The sequence below is a fragment of the Crocodylus siamensis genome, chromosome 6 (genome assembly GCF_052110815.1).
Source record: "Crocodylus siamensis isolate JL-2025a chromosome 6, ASM5211081v1, whole genome shotgun sequence".
In the NCBI taxonomy this organism is placed as follows: domain Eukaryota; kingdom Metazoa; phylum Chordata; order Crocodylia; family Crocodylidae; genus Crocodylus; species Crocodylus siamensis.
Genome location: NC_143400.1, coordinates 85,710,502 through 85,729,298, shown reverse-complemented (window position 1 = coordinate 85,729,298; position 18,797 = coordinate 85,710,502). Strand labels below are relative to the sequence as shown.

The 18,797-nt window shown below is 39.4% G+C and overlaps 1 protein-coding gene across 8 annotated transcripts in view; it reads right to left on the bottom strand.

Moving 5' to 3' along the window:
• NLGN1 (neuroligin 1) overlaps positions 1–18,797 on the bottom strand; it is a 623,398-nt gene that overhangs the window by 481,671 nt on the left and 122,930 nt on the right. For 4 of the 8 annotated variants that reach the window (XM_090056034.1, XM_090056033.1, XM_090056036.1 and 1 more), the window contains 2 exons: positions 5,001–5,806; positions 4,511–4,570 (listed from right to left, as the gene is read on the bottom strand). In XM_090056034.1, coding sequence (XP_089912160.1) covers positions 4,511–4,570; positions 5,001–5,493 — 553 coding nt within the window. In that variant the 5' untranslated portion in view covers positions 5,494–5,806. The remainder of the gene's footprint in view (positions 1–4,510; positions 4,571–5,000; positions 5,807–18,797) is intronic. The other 4 variants (XM_090056038.1, XM_090056039.1, XM_090056040.1 and 1 more) reach the window with 1 other exon arrangement.

Sequence of the window (18,797 nt, the reverse complement as noted above, 5' to 3'; positions counted from 1 at the left end):
GGAGGAGGCTTTCAGCCTTTTACAAGATCTGGTCCAAGGTGACCACAGGGGGTTCATTGACGGATGGAGCATTCAGAAGAGAATGCAGAAGACACACAGGTACAAGGTGATCCATCTGCATTCAAGGAAGACTCCCCAACCAGTCTACCCAACTCTAAGTGCCTATTTCTCTCTTAGTCTATAGTCATCCCTCTTTGTTCTAAAACATGACAATATGTCAAAAAGCACTGCTGCATTCTTTTATAATGGCCTTGGAACAAATAACCAAGACAAACCAGTGGGAAGAAGTTAAGCTAGGTTTCTTTTGTTTCTGGCCAAATAACTAACATTCCTGATGTTGCTAATTTAGTCAATTTTTGAAGTCATTAAAGCCACTCACACATGAACCATGGCTTTGGAAGAGGCTGAATATTCTAGGTGAGGTGCACTTAGATCTTTATGATTTATATCTCATATCCAAGGATATACAGTAATATGCTCATGGGAAAGCTATGTTATATCATAACTGTCATAACACAGAAGTGTGGCTATGGGACCTGTGGATGCAACCTGAAAATGAGGTCACTTATTTAGTACTGTAAATATAAATATGGGCATCTAATATAAGGCTCTCAAAGTTTTAACTACAATTCTTTGCATTTAAAATATATCCACCTCGCTCAAGGCCTTAGGAAAAGGTGGTTGATAGGAGATGAGCTGTGGGAATGTTACAGTCTCAGCCTTGTACAGGGAGAACCCATATGCCTTGTACAAACCAGGGAGGACCCATATGCTACAACCTTTAACAAGGCCCACAGCTAACGTATTCATATAAAAGCAAGGATTGAGTGATTCCCTTCCTTGTCCTTTGTCCCACACTCCCAACTCTCCCATAAAAATCAACTGACCTGAAAACAAACTCTTGCTCACTTCCATGTCCTGCCATATATATGTGCTAATTTCACTCTGTGAATTTCCCTGCCATGCTCCCATCCAAAGGAGCTATGCAGATGGAAAAGCAGGAGTGGCAGAAACAATGTGTCGTGGACCAAACCAAGAAGCCAGAGCCTCCCACCCCACATGGAAACACGTGCCCAAGTTGCAGTAAAACCTCTCTATCCCAGATTGGCTTTGTCAGCCATCTTCAGACCCATGGATAAGGCAATCATGGAAGACAATCGTGCTTGACTATGAAGGCCTGTCGATGCTGACTCCAGAACAAAAAAGAGGCCTTTGCACAGGCCCTTGAAACAAGGTATAATAACATCCTAAGTGTAAAACATATACAATATTTAGCTCATTTTTAGGTATCACCTTATGGTAGCCTTCAAACTTTATATATTCAACCGTCATTAAAATTTACAGCAGCAATTCATGATGTACCAGCTTTGTTGCAAAGCAAACAATGGGTGTACAATATTAAATAAAACACAGGCATGCAGGTAAAGCAGGATGTACAGTATTCCTAAAACATAATGGTTTACCCCATCATTTGAAGCAGAAGTACAGTTTTCATGCTTTGGCTAGAAAAGTAAAGTAAAGGTCTGAAACACCCAGCAGAATGCAGGTATCTGCAGGTATTTCCTAGGAATGATGCAAATGCTTGACATAAAATCCAGGAAATCACAACAACAGAGAGGATATTAGAAATCTCATTCAACAAAATGCAACAGAGAGTAAGAAAGCACTAGAAAATAATCTAGATTGCTTGGAATCTAGACCTTTGGAATTGGTCTCCAAAGGAGACAAAAATAACAGAATTGATAAGGTGCCTGTCTAGATCCAGTAACCACCCAAGCAGAAAGATGTATTTGTTATATATACATAAAAAATGTTGGATTAGTAATGTTGTCATATATTTGATAATCAAGGGATATGAATAGGTGTGATTCTGTGGTATTGTAATACCAGAAAATGTTAAGACCAAGAAGAAATATATATTTTAATTCATGTTGTATAAAAGACCTTATTTACCAAATAATTTTATATTGCATTGCTTCTATTCCAACCAGTTCCATTCCTCTCATTTTGAAGTAAATAATTGATTTAACTATCCATATAACCATTAGCATGCAGACTGCACCAGAACACGACATGGTAATGGCACGTAAAGCCCATTACAATGCCTCCCATAACTTTTAAAGTCAGTTGCCATTCATGACCATATTCACCTTCTGTGGCTATTTTCTACCTTCTTTTCCTTTTCTTGCTAATTAACTTGCAACTTTTTAAATTTAGTGTCTGAATTATTCAGGAAAATCAAGTTAAGGTGATCCAAAATTTGCCAAAAAAGTGTAGACTGTGCTGCTGGTAATACAGGTGGTTTGTACCCACATTTTGATTAAATTAAATAGATGGTATAATAAGTAAAGTAACCGAAAGGACCAGCTGCAATATGGAAAATTCTACAGGTCCCACGTAATGTATCCTGTCTAAAAAATATTTGTAGCAGAATATTAGATCAAGGTCCTTTCTCCTTTTTCATACTAACAATAACGTTACTTACTACCACCACCCTATACAACTTTGCTTTCCAATGCAATTGCTTTTAGTGACCAGATCTAGTGTTGAAGTGTGGATAAACAGATGCACAGAATACTGAAGTTACTAGTTATGACCACTAACCAGATTGGAGGCACTCAGCAGATCTCCGACCATGTCAGGGTAAAAAAGAAAAAATGGACTACTGCTGTCCACCGTATACCATGTGGCAGATTATAGATTCTGCTGAGAGGTACTAATGCATTTCAGATAATGATCTCTGTTCTCCTCTCCTTCAGCTTCACTGGCCCATCAATATGCCATTCTCACCTACAGATCTACCCCTTTCATTCTTTATTTAGCCTATTTACCTAGATTATTTTTTTTTTAGTTTCTCTACTAGAAATGTGCATATTCTTCAGAAAGTGATGGAGACCTGCATCATTATTTATGACTTTCAAATCAACGTCTGGGTGATAGGAGGCGAAAGTCGCTCAGCTAATTACACATGCTTGATGAACTGCATAATAACAACCACTGCAGCATTGCACATTAGTTGAAGGCATGTAAATTACTGCAGTTATTCTCATTTGGAGGATATATGTGAATAAGAGGTGATGTGGTTCAAAACACCCGTTCACCTCTGTTAGGTGTACTGTGCCCCTTTGAGGTAAAACTGGCATCACTACAACACTAAGCAAAAGCATATGAATGCTTCATAAATGGTACGAGGCAAATTTCATAGATATCACCATCTGTGGAAAATCTATAAAATTGCACACACACGTAGGCCCAAGTAACTGCTATACGTGAATGTTTTCAAAACTGGGTGCCTTTGAGTTAGGCTCCTAAAGCCAAATGTAGTCATCTAAATAGAAGCATGATGGTTTGCAGAGTTACTGAGAATCTACTGATATTACTAAAAGTCGATGGGTGCTGTCTGTGCCTAAAATCCAGACACATGTACAAGTATGGATTTAGGAGCCTAACTCTGCCTATGAACCCAAGATTCAAAGTTTTGAGCTAAATTGGCTCTAAATTATTCATCAGGAGAGCGCTTGATGCTTTCCTACAATTATTTTGGAGAATATCCTGAAGATATGTAGTCCTGGGCAAATTATATTAAAAAACTTTGGGTCATGACACACAGGCATCAGTGAATTTACCTATCATAATTCACACAATCTAAAAATGCTATGCTTTTGCAGAGGACTTAGTAGGAGACTTGATTTGGATTAATGCGTTATTTCAGAAGTTTTTGCTAGTGCTATTTAGCACAAAAGTACACATTTTAGACTACACTGCAAAGTTCTCCTCTAATACAAGAAAAAGACTGAAATGTTGGAAGAGAAAAGCAGACAAAAATTGAATTTTCGAATTGTGGTATCACAATATTTTCATGTATCCCTACATGCCTAGCAAGAGATTACTGGCTGCTGCAATCAAGCAGCAAAGGAAAGCAACCCTCCCTTTTTAAAATGAGAAAAAATGCTTCGTGGATAAAACTCCAGGAATGTTACCACTGTACAAGAAAACAGTGCATCTCACATATCAAATGAAGTTATGTTCTGAGTTCACTCAATCTGTTCTGTTTGGGGGTGCGTTACAGCAGCAACTTAATCCGGTACCATTGAAATCAATGGGTATAGTGTTTTGCCCCTGACTTCAGTGGCAGCTGGACACAGCCAGGCTCCTACTGCATGTGCATGGCTTGCTCACTGTGCCTTCACTCCCAACAGCCTGTAGTTTCGTTATACTGGAAGGCCACTCCTCTAAAGGATCAAAGTACAGAATGTAACTTGTCAATAAAGTCAGCACAAGGTAGATATAATCAGGTATAACTGAGTTTTTCAGGCTTAACAAATGTTTTCTTCTCATCTTTAACTATAGGCCTTTCTTTAACTCTCTTTCTGGCTTCATTAATACAAGATATTCCCTAAATCTTTCACTTCACAGTATCAGCAAATCAGCCTTCTATGGATGTGTTGCTTCTTCTTCCTCTGCAAGGTTTTGTTTTTTCCCCCGTTTTTTTTTTCACTTTTATACATACCTCCTTTTCTACAAATTTTCTTGCCGGGTTTTCTGGCACATTCCTTGGATATTCTTTTGACTGAAAAATGAATAGAAGACTAGAAAATAACATGGAGCTCCATCACAGACAGTAGGAGCATGCAACACCACTATCTAACTTAAATATGGCCTTCTTTTATTAGGTGTGGAAGATTCCCAACTTGTTTCGCCTGCACATGCAATGGATAAGATGTTGATGCATCTTCCCAGAAGTCAGTGGGTGGAAATGAGAATTAGGTACCAATTTCAACCTAAAATACACGTGCTATGGCAGAAAAAAAAAAAGAGTGTAGACAAGAGAAAAAAAATAGGAACAGATGGCTACACAGAAAAGCAGCATGCATACATGTAAAATGCTGGCATGCAAACAAGGAAAGCCATGCATGCTACCAGTACACATGAATTAATATTGTTAGAACTTAGAATAGGAAAATAAAAAGGTCTCCCTGTTTTGCCTGCTATTAACTCACCATCCTCAGTTGGGACATATATATTTAAATAGAGGCAGTCTTCATTCTGATCTTGTACATAGGTAGAAACTACATCCAAGTTATTAGTAAACCACACAGGAAGCATGACTTCAGGCAACCTGCCTTCTATAATGTTCTGGGGACATACTGGAGCAAACTGAGTGGCATTTTTGATATCTGACCAGGGAGATGGAGGCTCAGGAGGTTGAAAGCGATGCTCCCCGACTGGTGGGGCAGCGTATGGAACCCCAAGAAACTGAATAACAGGCCCCAAAATTTCATTATTAAGTTCTTTCTTAATCCCTCTTATCTTGCCAAAGTTGGTTGTCACCACTGGGTCAGTATCATCCAATTTTTGTGAGGACACAGCTGCAGCATGAAGCAAAAATCCAAGTATACAAAGAGCAAAAGTGGCATCCAATCCCATGTGTAACAGGCGGACCATCATCGCTCTCCATACACAGTTCAGCCACATGGATCTTGGAAGGGTCATGGTCCCACATTAGTTGTATAGTTATAATGAAGCAATATTATTTGTATCCACTTGTGTAAAAACAGAGCAACTGAAGGAAACGAATCAAGTTTCCTAAATAGGAGCCCGTCAAAAAAATCTCAAAAGGCTTTTCACGCAGCAAGTCTCTTCCATTGATTTCACACTTATTGAAGCTGCATCTTCACTCAGCACTATTTATCAGACTACATCCTATTGACAACTGTGTTTTCCATAGCAGCAATATGAAGAGAGTGGCCATTTACTGCAGATTCCCCTCTTATAAATCAAATCCAGTTAGCCGCAGGTCTATATCCTGGAGGAAATGAAAATAAATCATTAGTATGAAAAAGCTAATATGGGCAGAGTGATCAAAAGATGTTTTACAAGTTATGTACATACATTAATAGTTGCTATAGTCATGTAAGTAAAATTCTACAATAGGTAGTTTATGGTTCTATGAAATGATGGGTGAAGTACCGATTGCTGGATTATTTATAATGTCACTTCCTGAGTTTACAGAGTTTTTCAGAAGAAATTGGCCTCATAAAAAATGCAGTTTTAAAATTTACATTTCTGAAAATAAACAAATTGCTGCCAGGTCAGATTAAATATGTTTTTCTGTTCCATTTTATACAACTTAATCAGCCCGTAGTCAATTTTAAATTTGTTAGCAGAGGTTGGTTTACCAAGAAGATAGAAACCATAGATCAATTAGAATTTTATTAAAACTCAAGACACACAGTGAATGCAAGTCAGATAGGTATTCTGAATGCTAAAACATTAAGTAACTGTTATTTCATTAAAATAGACTACGTTTATATATACAGAGAGCTATAAATATAAAAGAAACACTATTTGCCCATTTTAAAATGTAGCTTACAATTCAAACACAGAAGCAAAAGGGAAAAAGACTTTTTTGGAATATTTTTACAATATAATTTAGCATGTTGTATATGATAATCAATTAACCACTTACACCTCTCATAGTTAATGGAAATCCAGGAAGTCTGGATTTTGGCGCTTTTCTGTGTAACACCCCAAGACATTTGGGTTGTGTATGGCAAAATGTGTGCTTTTGGTTGTGTATTGTGTTTTGGTTTTCTTGTGTATGTGTCTTTTTGTTTTATGTGGGCAAGATGGCCCCTGTTGTTCTTGCTATGTGCTCTGCACATGAAAAGCTGGGGACTTGTACCTGAGCCAAATATGTCCAATCCTCTGGCCTGATTGGCCAGGGGGAGCAAAGTCTTTTCAGGCAGATTGGTTAAGAGAAAGACTGGAGTGTGGCAGTCCCTGACTGGACAAGGCCAGGGTGATGGGATGTGGAGGGACCCAAACTACCTGCAGCTCAGACCTAGAAGGTAGGTCTAGCTTTTCCCCTTTTTTCTTGTGATGGTCCTTTGCTCCAGTTAAACTGTGTGGTTGGGCCAGCTGTAGCCAGTAATCAACTTGGCTCTGTTTTAGACAGGGACAGACATTACATATAAACCAGTTTAAGTGATCAGAAACTGGTTTAAACCGGTAACACAACAGATGTTCAGTCCACATAAACTGGTTTGAAAATGGCAGAAACCAGTTTGAGGAGGACCTGGTTGAATGTAGTATCAGACTTAACTGATTTTGGTCAAACCAGTTTATGCAATGTCTGTTCCAGACCCCTTGCTGGTTTAATATAAACCAGACTCCCCCAGCATCCTCGTATGTTCTCTGGGCTGGGCTGGGCTGGGCTGGGCTCTCTGCTCCACAGGAGGGCTGGCACCTCCCCTCTGCTCCCTGGTTGGAGCTTTGGCAGAGATTGCAGGAGTCTGCTTTCCTCTGCTCCCCCTTTTCCCCTCTGCTGTACACAGGGATTTCCCCCTCCCCTCCATACCACATGCTGGCTGTGGCCCTTGCTGTGGGAGAGAACAAAGGCAGACAGACTTTTTGGACCTAATCAACAGGTAGCTGGTAATGTCCTTCCTTGGAAAAGCTGTTTATGAAGAGTTTAAACTAACAGAAAGAGGCCTTGTTTACTTAACGGGTTAATATACACTGAGTTAGGGGTAATAAACATTCCCTGCTGGGCTGCTCAGGACGAGGGGAGAAACCTCTCCCTAATCACAGGTCCTGCTGGGGCCTGGCCACACTTCCCATCCCCCCATATCAGTATTGTGAAAGGGAAGGGAGGGCTGCTCTAGCACCCCCCTGCTATTAGCCTGAGCCACTGCAGACATATGTCCCAATTTATTCAGTCCAGAATCTTTTCAGTCTGCGTGGTTTCAAATTGGTTTAGCCTAGCCAGGTTAGACTACTCTGCAAAGATTGAATTAATTCAGGCTCAGGCTTTTTGAATGTCTGTCACTAACCTTTGAGTTTGTCCTGCAGTTTTAGTTTCAGCAGGCCATATAACCCAGCCCAGAAGTTTTAGGGTGCATGCATGCTGGCTGGAGCTGCAGTCACCCCCTCCCCCCACACACACACACACTCAGCCTCTCTGCAGGAGCAAAGAGCGGCACTCTACCACTTCTCTAGGAGCAACAGAGCTCCTTGCAATGCAGAAGATCCTATGTTCTTGAGCAGATCCCAGTGGCGCAATGAACCCAAGAAGCAGCTCATAGGACTCTCTGGTGTAGGACATCCAGTCCATTACTGAAGGGCAGGTATAGGGGTGCAGGCCCCCAGAACTACCTGTTGGGGAGCTCCAAGTCCAAGACTTTCTGGGTCTGGGTGAAGCCTCCCCCAAGAGGGTGCCACCTATAGACTTTGCTTTGTAGTTAATAGTGTTTTAAAATTATATTTAATGTTTCCTTTTGTTTTGTTTTTATTCTCTGTAATAAATTTGGGTGTTTGTGTTTATACTGCTGCAAGGAGAGGGGTTGTTTATATGGGACACCCCAGTAAATTTAATGTTCCCAGATTTCTAGGTGGGTGCTTGAGCCATAAATATAATTTACTGGGTACCCCAACATGTGAACCTGGCCCTTCTTGCTGCTGATCAATGCCCGGCAGAAGGGCTACATCTTCAAAGAGACATTCATTACAATAATAAACTTGATTTCCAAAATATTCACAGCAAAGGACCAGATTAAATGACAAAACCCCAATTTACTTCAAAAGGAACTGGGATTGGGCTTTAAAGTCTGTTGCTTCAAAAATGATTTGAAGAGGGGAACAGACAGTTGAACAGAGGCATATCTGGGCAGTTTTATGCCCTGGGCCCAGCAGCAGATGAGTTGCTGCTGCCATCAATGGTGCCAGGCCATCAGCGGTAGCGACTGCTATTTTTGTGCGCCCCTGAGTCAGCATCTAGGCCCAGTGCCATGCTTCCTCCCCGCTTTCCCCCCTTAAATATGCTATTGTACTGGAGTTCTCATTTTGGGACTTATTGCCCATTCCTGACACACTAATGGCTTCAATGAAAAATGTCAGTGCACAAGGAATGCATGCTCAGTTCCCTCTGTTCCTAATTTGCAATGCAACAAATACATGCTCCCATAGGACAATTAAAAGTCCTTATTTTTCAGACCCTCGCATGTCTTCTGCACAACAGCCCAGGAGAAAAAAAATCTTGTTAGGATCAGAGACTATATAATGTGACTAGTTTTTACTCTGTTTTTGCAATACAGGCAGTGTCACACAGTGTTGTTAGAGACTGCTCAGGGCATACCATAACATTTTCCATATTCATGTTAATCACATTTCTAACACTATTTACAATATACTCTAATTTTAAATGCAGCACAATGTACAATGTAACAGTGTAATCTTACCCTCATTGTTAACTAGTGTGTAATGTACAGGAAATGTATTTTGCTTTGTATAGACAAGATTATGAAACACCTGCTTTTGGAATATCATTGGCAGCTTTAATGAGAATTGTTTTTATCATGTCCATACACATTGAAGATAGAATTCAAAGACGGGCTTGTCTAACAGTCAGACTACCCTGCAGTTTGGGTTATTAAAAAGGAGATTGTAAAAGCTATATAGGACAGCAGGAGATTTGGTTCATGTCTAGTGATTTTTTAGCTCTGCACAATCTATCTGAGAAAGCAATAAGGAGACAGATGTAGCTTTTTGACAATTTCTCTCTCTTTCTTTCGCTGTTAATGCTAACACCTTTACTATGAAGCTGCATTAACATGCAGAAGACAGGCTTATACCCTTCATTCTTCTGCTTCAGATTCTCAGTGTTTGTTGGAAAAATACAGGTTTTAAATGCACATTTCTGAAGGCTAGCGTATGTATTTATATCCAACTAACTAGACTTGTATAGAAACAGAATCTGGGTAACGCCATCACCGGAGCTGTCATTTCATTGCCATTAAAGATTTTGCATATAGCAAGGTATTTCTTGCGGAGCAGAACAGACACTGTATTTAGGAGAATGGGGAATGGAAAACAATCCATGAACCTTCAAATTCTGTATGAAAGGAAAGTTGCTTCATGTTTTGATGTACAGTGAAGGTCAGTAAAAAATGCTCCTTCCCTAAGGACATTGACCAAACTGCACACATTAAATCAATCTTATTAAGTTTTAAAACCCACTTATTCTTTTGTCAGCAGCAAAGACATCAGCTCTATTTTCTCTCCTGAGCTCTGAGACCTCTCCATTTGTAAATAGCAAGTACTTCATTTGAGAAGCTAGCCCAGTAGCTTAGGTGGTCTGGAGAAAGTTTAAGGAGAAATCAAATTTAACAAAGCAGCACCCAAACAATTTCTTCCTTTCTTTTCAATTTGACCTGCTGAGTCAGTCTAACATGGAAAACTACCAACATATACTGTAAATAACTATTTATCTAGCAGACTTTTTTCTCTTTACATCTTAATACTGTTTTTAATTCTATGACAAGCACTTTTTTGTACACTAGTGGCAACAAATACAAACCTTGACACCATGACTTTCTTAGAAATAACGTGAAATAAAATAACCAGCAGTAAGCTACTAATAGTCTAAATGCTGGAGGGTTGCTATCCCTCTTTATCTTTCCTTTTACTTTGCAAATATATATGATCTACCTAAGTTCAGAATAAAACCTAGAGCCAGGCTGTGTTTTCACGTCATTCCATAGGATGGCATGCCTAGCAGCTGAACAGCTATGCTGTGGTTAACAACTGCCATTCTGCCACTTCGTGATAAAGTTTTGCTCTAAGATACATGGAACAGGCCAAAGTAGTAAGAACAGATCGCAATAATATGTTTGGCCACTTTAGTTAATTAATTTACATAAATGGCTAGCTGAAGCCACCAGATTTAGAGGGTAAATAATCCAGTAGGTAAAGACTTGCAATGGCAATATCCCAGAACCACCCATCCTAGCCTTCAAACAAGCACTGAATCTCACTAACCTCATCACCAGAAGCAAACTTCCTATGGCCCAAAACACACCGGATAGATCTGGCCCATGCTATGACAAGAAATGTAAAACCCGCCAGCACATCTCTACCGCCCCCACAATGACTACATCCCACAACAGAGCCATCAGCATTCCTGGATATTACAGCTGCACCTCCAAAAATGTAACATATCTCATCCAATGCACCAAATGCCCTTATGGAAAATATATAGGAGAGACCAAATAACAACTGTGCACCAGAATGAACGCACACCATAAATTTATCAAAGGCAAGAATACCCAATTACCTGTGAGGGCACATTTCTCACAAAAAAAAAAATTCTCAGTTCTAATCCTCAAAGGGAATTTACAAAACACCTTTCACAGATAAGCCTATGAACTTCACTTCATCAACCTCCTGGATACAAAAAATCATGGACTAAATATAGACATTATGACACATTATAACCTGCCTGACATATGACTTCCCGGGTACCTCTCCACTGTTTACCAGCTACATTCATTCCCCTTCTTCTCTCCCCCCAGCCTGTCTCTCACCAATTGACTCCTCAGTTTACATCTTCACTGACTGCCTTCCCTGCTTGCACATCAGCCTCTGGCCTCTTTACTATTTATTCCATCCAGGTAGAACACACATCAACTGCAGATGCTTCCTCAGCCTGATGAAGGGTATTTATACCTAAAATCTTGCAAAGAAGATTTTTTCCAACTATCTGAGTTGGTCTACATTGGATATCAGATTTCCCCAAAGAACCTTGTCTGCCTGTGTCCTTAGACCAACAGGGCTACAACCTATACCCCAATAGCAATGTCCATACACTTTAGTATATATATTGGTTTCCTTTACCTTGGTTTTTGTATATTTGTTTTCCTGTTTAATGGCCACGGTGGACGCTTATGGAGAACAAACATTCTACCTCCAAGAGAGTGGAAATGCCCTAACAAAACAGATATATTATTCCAGTCACATGAGGACCACGAGAAAACAGTAGCAGTGAAAACATTTACTACAAATAGTAGCAGTACTATTGTATTATGGAGATATTCTGGTTTATTTAACTTCTTGCAGAACTCAAATACTATAGTCTTCTTTCCAGGACTGAAGTAGAGAATCAGGGAGGGAGGGATTCTTGCTTGGAACATTTTGTTACCAATGCCAAGAATCTCCCTTAGTTCTCCAATCTGTGCCCTACACAAAACTTCTTCCTGATGTCTTCATTTGAGACAACTGGACAAGAACCAGCAGGAAGAAGTTGAGCCTTTTGTGAGTGCATGAATGTGGACCCCAGCAATAATCCTAAACAGGGATGAACAGGAAGGTGGGCAGAAAAGTAAATTAACCAGTGACATCAACCAGTTCAGGTACTTTGCAGAGTACAAAATAGCCCTGGCTGTAACTTCAGCATAAGAATGTATAGAGGTCTGAATTTCAGAATAATTATTGTCAAGATCTAAAGACTATCGCTGGCGATTCCCACTGAGCACATAAACTAGAAAATATAATATGTTCAATGCGTTTTTTCATGAAATCTATTGAGATTGGTTTCCCTTTGTTCATTGTTTTGTGACCATCCTTTTCCTGAATCTCATTTATTCTTCAGCACCAATCGTCAGTTAAAGCAGAGGAACATTCAACATGGCTTATGGCTTAAAGCCACCTTCGCACTTCCCATGCAATGACTTATTCTACAAGAGACTAATCCCCATGGCATACCCACTCCTCACTACTTTTACTTACTATCATATCTGGGGGATGTTTTAAAATTGTGCTAGCTGCCAATGGACTGCTGCAACAATGTCAGTATTTGGTGGAAGCAGCTGGCTATGTCACTTTCTAGCCCTCCTCTTCTAGCTTTTGGAAGTGAATCATAGAATCAGTGAGTCGGAAGGGACCTAGACAGATGATCGAGTCCAACCCCCTGCCATGGGCAGGAAGGAGCACTGGGGGTGGCAGGGGTCATAAGATCCCAGCCAGGTACCTATCCAGTCTCCTCTTGAAGATTTCCAGGGAAGGTGAGAGCACCACCTCTCTGGGAAGCCCATTCCAGGCTCTGGCCACCCTTACAGCGAAGTAGTTCTTCCTAACATCTAACCTAAACCTGTCCTCCCTCAGCTTGTGCCCATTGTTCCTGGTGACTGCAAGGGGGGCCCTGGTGAACAGCCTTTCCCCAAGTCCCTGCTGGTGGCCCCGATAAAGTTGTAGGCAGCCAGAAGATCCCCCCTCAGTCTCCTCTTGTGGAGACTGAAGAGATTCAGGTCCCTCAGCCTCTCCTCATATGGCTGGCCACAGAGGCCCTCAACCATACAAGTGGCCTCCTCTGGACCCTCTCCAGGTTCTCCATGTCCCTCTTGAAGTGCGGCGCCCAGAACTGGACACAGTACTCCAGCTGCAGCCTGACCAGCGCCGCATGGAGGGGGAGCAAGACCTCTCTGGACCTGTTAGTGATGCCCCTGTTGATGCACGACAGGGTGCGGTTGGCTCTGCCTATTGCTTCGTCGCATCGGTGACTCATATTCATCCAGGAGTCAACCCTGACTCCAAGATCCCTCTCTGCCTCTGTGCTGCCAAGAAGGTCAGGCATATGAGTTTCTATGGCAGCTCTACCCCAAATAAGGCCAGGTTTTCAATCCTGATGGCTAACTTGAGCAGTCCTAATGCAGTTCAGAAACTACCCCATATATTTAAATTGTATCTTCAAAGTTTCCTTTCCAGGATTGCTCATCCCAGCAATGCTCAATTGCACAAATGATAAAAAGTGAATACAAAAGAAGCCTGAATACTGCCAAAGCAATTTCATTTAAAAAAGCAAACAAGTATTTACAGAATGAACATGCCGTTTGCATCCAGTGCTGCTGACAAGCAACTCTAAAAAGCCCCAATTTAATTTCATGTCTCTTGAAAAAGAAAAATCTGAAGTCCAAAACAAAAGGATGACAAAAAAACCTCCAATAAATGTATTAAAGGAAGCATTATACAACACAGGCCTGTTCTGGTCATTGTAAATATTACCAGAGAACATATCATCTACCACTCACTTTTCTTTTTTCCTTTTTTCCTCTGTTGGCTAAACATAATGTCACATACTTCTCTGTGACATTAAAGATTTTTGGACAAAGTTTTCTCTTGCGTATGTCTTGTGAATGTCTACTTAAATCAATGGATTTGTATTTTTAACTCAAAAAAACTGGTTCCTTTTCTTTTTTTTTCTTAAAAAATATTGAGTCTACGCAAACCTAGTTTTCAGAAACAAATGCCAGACTGAGAACATGAGAGAATAAAGTCCTGCTTGTATGTATCTAAGAGAGATACAGCTTAGGTTCCTGCACTGTTAGCTTCCAGTGACCGTCTTGCCAATGTGTGTGTGTGTCTCCTATAGAAAACACCAAGAAAATGTGGACACCAGCTGACTATCTGAACCTATTTAGATCCTTGAGTTCTGCTCACATTGCAAAGAAAGATGTAAAAGGTGATGCTAACTATTTAGATAGGGTCACCTTCCCACTTGAAACAGAGACCACAAAGTCATCACAGGCTAGTATCACACCGACCTCCTCATCCAGAAGTTATCAGCTCAGTTCTTCATATTACCAACTCCTGGAGCTATCCATCCCACTTTTAATATTACTTGTAAACTAAACCTTTGGGTTTACTTACTTTATTTTGGGCGCACATAAAAATAGTAAGAAATACAAAACTGTGTATGTATAGATTGCACAGTTCTGTGTACATTAATTCATTCAGAAACAAAATGTTAATGAAGAGCAAGGCTAAACCAAGCAGATGATATAAGACTGAAATAGGTTACACATATTTAACTTGTTTCCCATTTTTCAGCGTCACTATAATTTTGCCTTTCCCCCAGTGGAAACACTTGCTCCTGCTCACTCTCTATCCATGAGTATTTTCTTGTCATGTTTCAATGTTCTCTTTAAATATTTCCCTTTAAATACTTCTGTAACTTAGATTTGCCAGAACAGCAAGATTTTAGTTGTTAATTTTCTAATAAGCTGTTTTGGAATCAGACATAAATGAGGCCTATGTATATAGCAAGGAGTCATTTACTTCATATTATCTTCCGTTTTCCCATATTAATAAATCTTTTATCTTAAAATAGCCCTACTCTTTAGCTAAAGTAATTGTTTATATTACCATAAGTTGGCTACAATTTTTTTTAACAAGTGGATGATAACTGAGTGACATTTTGCACAGTAAGTAGATAACGAAAATGGCGATTTTACCCATAACAGGAAGAATGGATAACTCTGTCACTTATGTGTAAAGTTTTAGACAGCTAAGTAATACAGATTTAAATTAAAAATGACAGATGCACTGGCTTGGAATATAATGGGTACTGAAGTGAACCTTTATTCCTTTTAGCAGCTTATGGTTAACTCTTAAATGGACCAAGTATTATATTCAGTTTTCCATTTTGTAACTATGCTGCTAAATATACAGAGGGTTACTGTGTTCAGGACAATACTGTGCTTCTGGCCATGAAGATTTTTAAGTGGGTCTAGTAACTGAGATGATCCTGTTTTACATGTTTACGTCATTTGGGGGGGGGGGGTAATAACCCAGACACTTCTCAGCTGAGATCCTCAGTCCTAAAAAATTTTCCTGCCTCTTAAACATCTGCATGACTTTAAATCTCTGTTGACTAACAGTTCATGAAACATTCACATGCTTGACATCTTATCAGTATTACTTTCCATATTAGAACTTAGATAGAGCCCCCGCCCCGTGCCCATGTAAGTCACTGGGTCTGTTGTCGTTAACTTTAATGGGTTAAAGATGAAACACTAAAATCAGCCTGGAGGTTACATGTATGGTACAGGTTGGTGACCAAATCTTGATTCAGTGGGACTAATTGTGTGAAAAAGGTGAGCAGGATTTGGCTCTTGATCACTACTCTTTACTTGCTATTTGTCTACTAATTGGGCTTTCATATCAAATACATAGGACATTTGCCAATCTCTGTCTAGCTCCTATTTTTGAACATTAAGCATTTGAGATGCACAAAGGACAAAGCACAATTATCTGCCAAGTCCTGTAGCTTGAAGGCGACCACTTAGATAAAATGGTTGGGTATAGGTTGAAACTCTGGCTGTGGGCTATTATTCTATCAGAGCACCAGGCAGTATCATTTCCAGAGCATGCAAGGCCTAGAGTTGTAGAGTTAGATCAATAGCTTCTTCAGTTCAATTCATAAATAAATTATATATATATATATATATATATTTTTTTTTTATATATATATTTCCCTGCTACACAAAGAAAGGAAAATGTTAGCCCAGATTCTGATCTCAGTTCCATCGATGCAATGGATATCAAAGTCTAGCTGATTATGGTTTCTGTAACAAGGAATACAGAATATAACTTTGCTAATCATAAATGTAACTGCTTTAACTACTGCTCAAGATCCAGAGGAAGTGTTCTGTGTGTGAAGTTCCCTCAGGGCTAAGTCTAGAGGGTATACATTCCTCATAAAACCCAATATTGGTATTCAGTGGATCAAACTTTTGTCTCAAGGTCCCATTTCCTGTGATGTATCATACTGGTTTTTGAATCCACATCTGTAGCTGGGACTTAACTTATATTTGTTCCAAAATGAATTTCATGCTTAACTTGTTTTTCTTAATTAAACTTCCTTTAGCAATCTCTAATATGTGTATTATTAAAACTCATTAGTCCCATTCACGCTCGCCTGTCATTTTTGTCTTCATATTCATATTCTGAAGTGCTCTGTTGCTTTATATAGGAAGAAAATTAAATAATAAATATGAGAACTTGAACGTTTTATGAGTGTCAGTATGAGAAAGTAGCTGCAAGGCCCATAAGGCTTCACACAAAAAAAGCATTACAGCTAAAGCTAACATGCTGACACATCTCTGATCTATAAAGTCTGCAGTAATGGTAGCAGTAAAGTGTTGTGGCATAGACTGGGAATTTTTCTCTCACTTGAAATAGAAATAGGTGTAGCAGAGACTGCATTTACTGTTGTAAAAAACTTCAAATAAAATTTCCCCAAAGCTTAGTGTACAATACTGTTAAATTTCTAATTTCAGATTTATTCTTTCCATCTGACTTCATGTTGGGTATCCCATTATTCAACTGGATATCCAGTTTTCCCTTTTCCCTATAACCGGTCTGAAGAAAGATACCCATCTGAGTTACTTCAACATGGTCTCAAGTCTCTTTATGAGCAGGTTTTAGTCATATTGGCCATGATTTCTGCAATAAAAAAACACTTTGTTGAAACCAGGACATGTCAGTTCTCTTAATAGAACAATTTTACAACCTAATTCTCCTTTCCGGCCAGGGTTTAATCAAGGAGGAACTCCACACAAGTGAACAAAGTTACAATCCATGTAACTGTAGTATGAGTCAGTAGGAAATTGATCTCTCAATCACGTTTTTTTGACATTTCAAGAACTAAAACAAAAAAAATATTACATTTATATAGCAATGTTCCCTTTAAATGAATTGTTATTTTCCTACATGATTAATCTGTACACGATCCCAGAACCCCATGATAAATCCTACACAATTAATTTATGCTAGTAATATCACGTAATTATCTAATAGTTTTTCACTATTGTATAACTACCCAATATTTTTTCAGTATTACCAAGTTTTAAAAAGTTTAAAAAACGTAACTGTTTTTAAAGAAATAATCTTCAAAGAAAGTTTGGACTTTAATTCCTTCAGTTTTCTGGGTAACATGACAGTCCTATAGCAAGCTTTTGAAATTCAAATTAAATGGCATGTTAAAGTGCTCAGCATACCACCAACCTGTCTTCCTCATTAACTCCCAGGTCGAGTAATATGCTAATGATATCTTAGGCATGTCATGTGGGGTTAGCTTAAGGCAAAACTGGAAAAAAAAAATCTTCCCTTTACAATCACTGCTCCATTAAAAGGACATGCTTAACTTGAAATAGAGTCGTTTTTCAAAAAAAGGGCCTCCTTCACATTTCTGTGGTTTTACCACCACTTTCCCATTTCAAAAATATTTCTCTCTCCTCTATAATTGTGTGAAAGACCCAAGGAAACAGAGGAAACAGACTATTCAGAAGAAACATGAAATGGTCTATATGGAAGATGCTGTTGTATGGACTAATTAAAGAAAAAGATAGGGGAAGAGGAATTCTCTCCCATCTTTTATAGTCACCGCACTTTAACTTGGGAGACAAAGTAGGTAAAACATCTGAAGTCCAGTATCTGGAATCCAGTCCCTTAATTGGCACGACTTCCATTTGTACCAGCTGAGAATTCGCCCTGTGGTTTTTATATGGACACTGTTCCTTTAACAGTCTGCCATGAAAAATTCATCCGGGATGGTGGGTGCACAGAAAAATGCAAATATGGGTTTACCTAGGCAAATACACCTTTTCTATCGCTGAATGGCACGCAGCATAGCATTAGCTAATGAATCGGTAATTATGAAAAGCAAAGTCTGTTGGAAAACATGCGAGCCTTCAGAGGCAGGTGTAAATGTGGAGCTGAGTCACTCAGAAGTCAACACGATTCCCTCTTGTAAGAGTGATAATTTGATAGTCTTTCTGGGGAATTTAATGTCATCATTTGTCACTAAAATTACAGGATGTGCTTTCAATTTGCGATGCTTGCTGAAGTTTCCCCACCGTCTTTTTTCCTCTATCCACTAACTTCCTCCCTTATACACAAGCCCTTCTGCAATACCGATGCATCAAGTATAACGCATGCACTTCCCTGAAACAGTAATATTGGAATAGGAATCTAGCAGGCTAAGAAATACATTTCATCTTTGCATAGCTGCTGTGTTTTTATAAGCCACTACAATTGCCAAAACAAGCATTTTAATGTACTGGTAACTAAGTGGATAGCACACTGTTTACCAGAACACATTGAATTGCTGCCCATTCAGTATTAAAAGAAATCTACTGCAAAGATTTCTAATGGCTCTCTGGCAAAGTGTTGCTTTTTCGTTA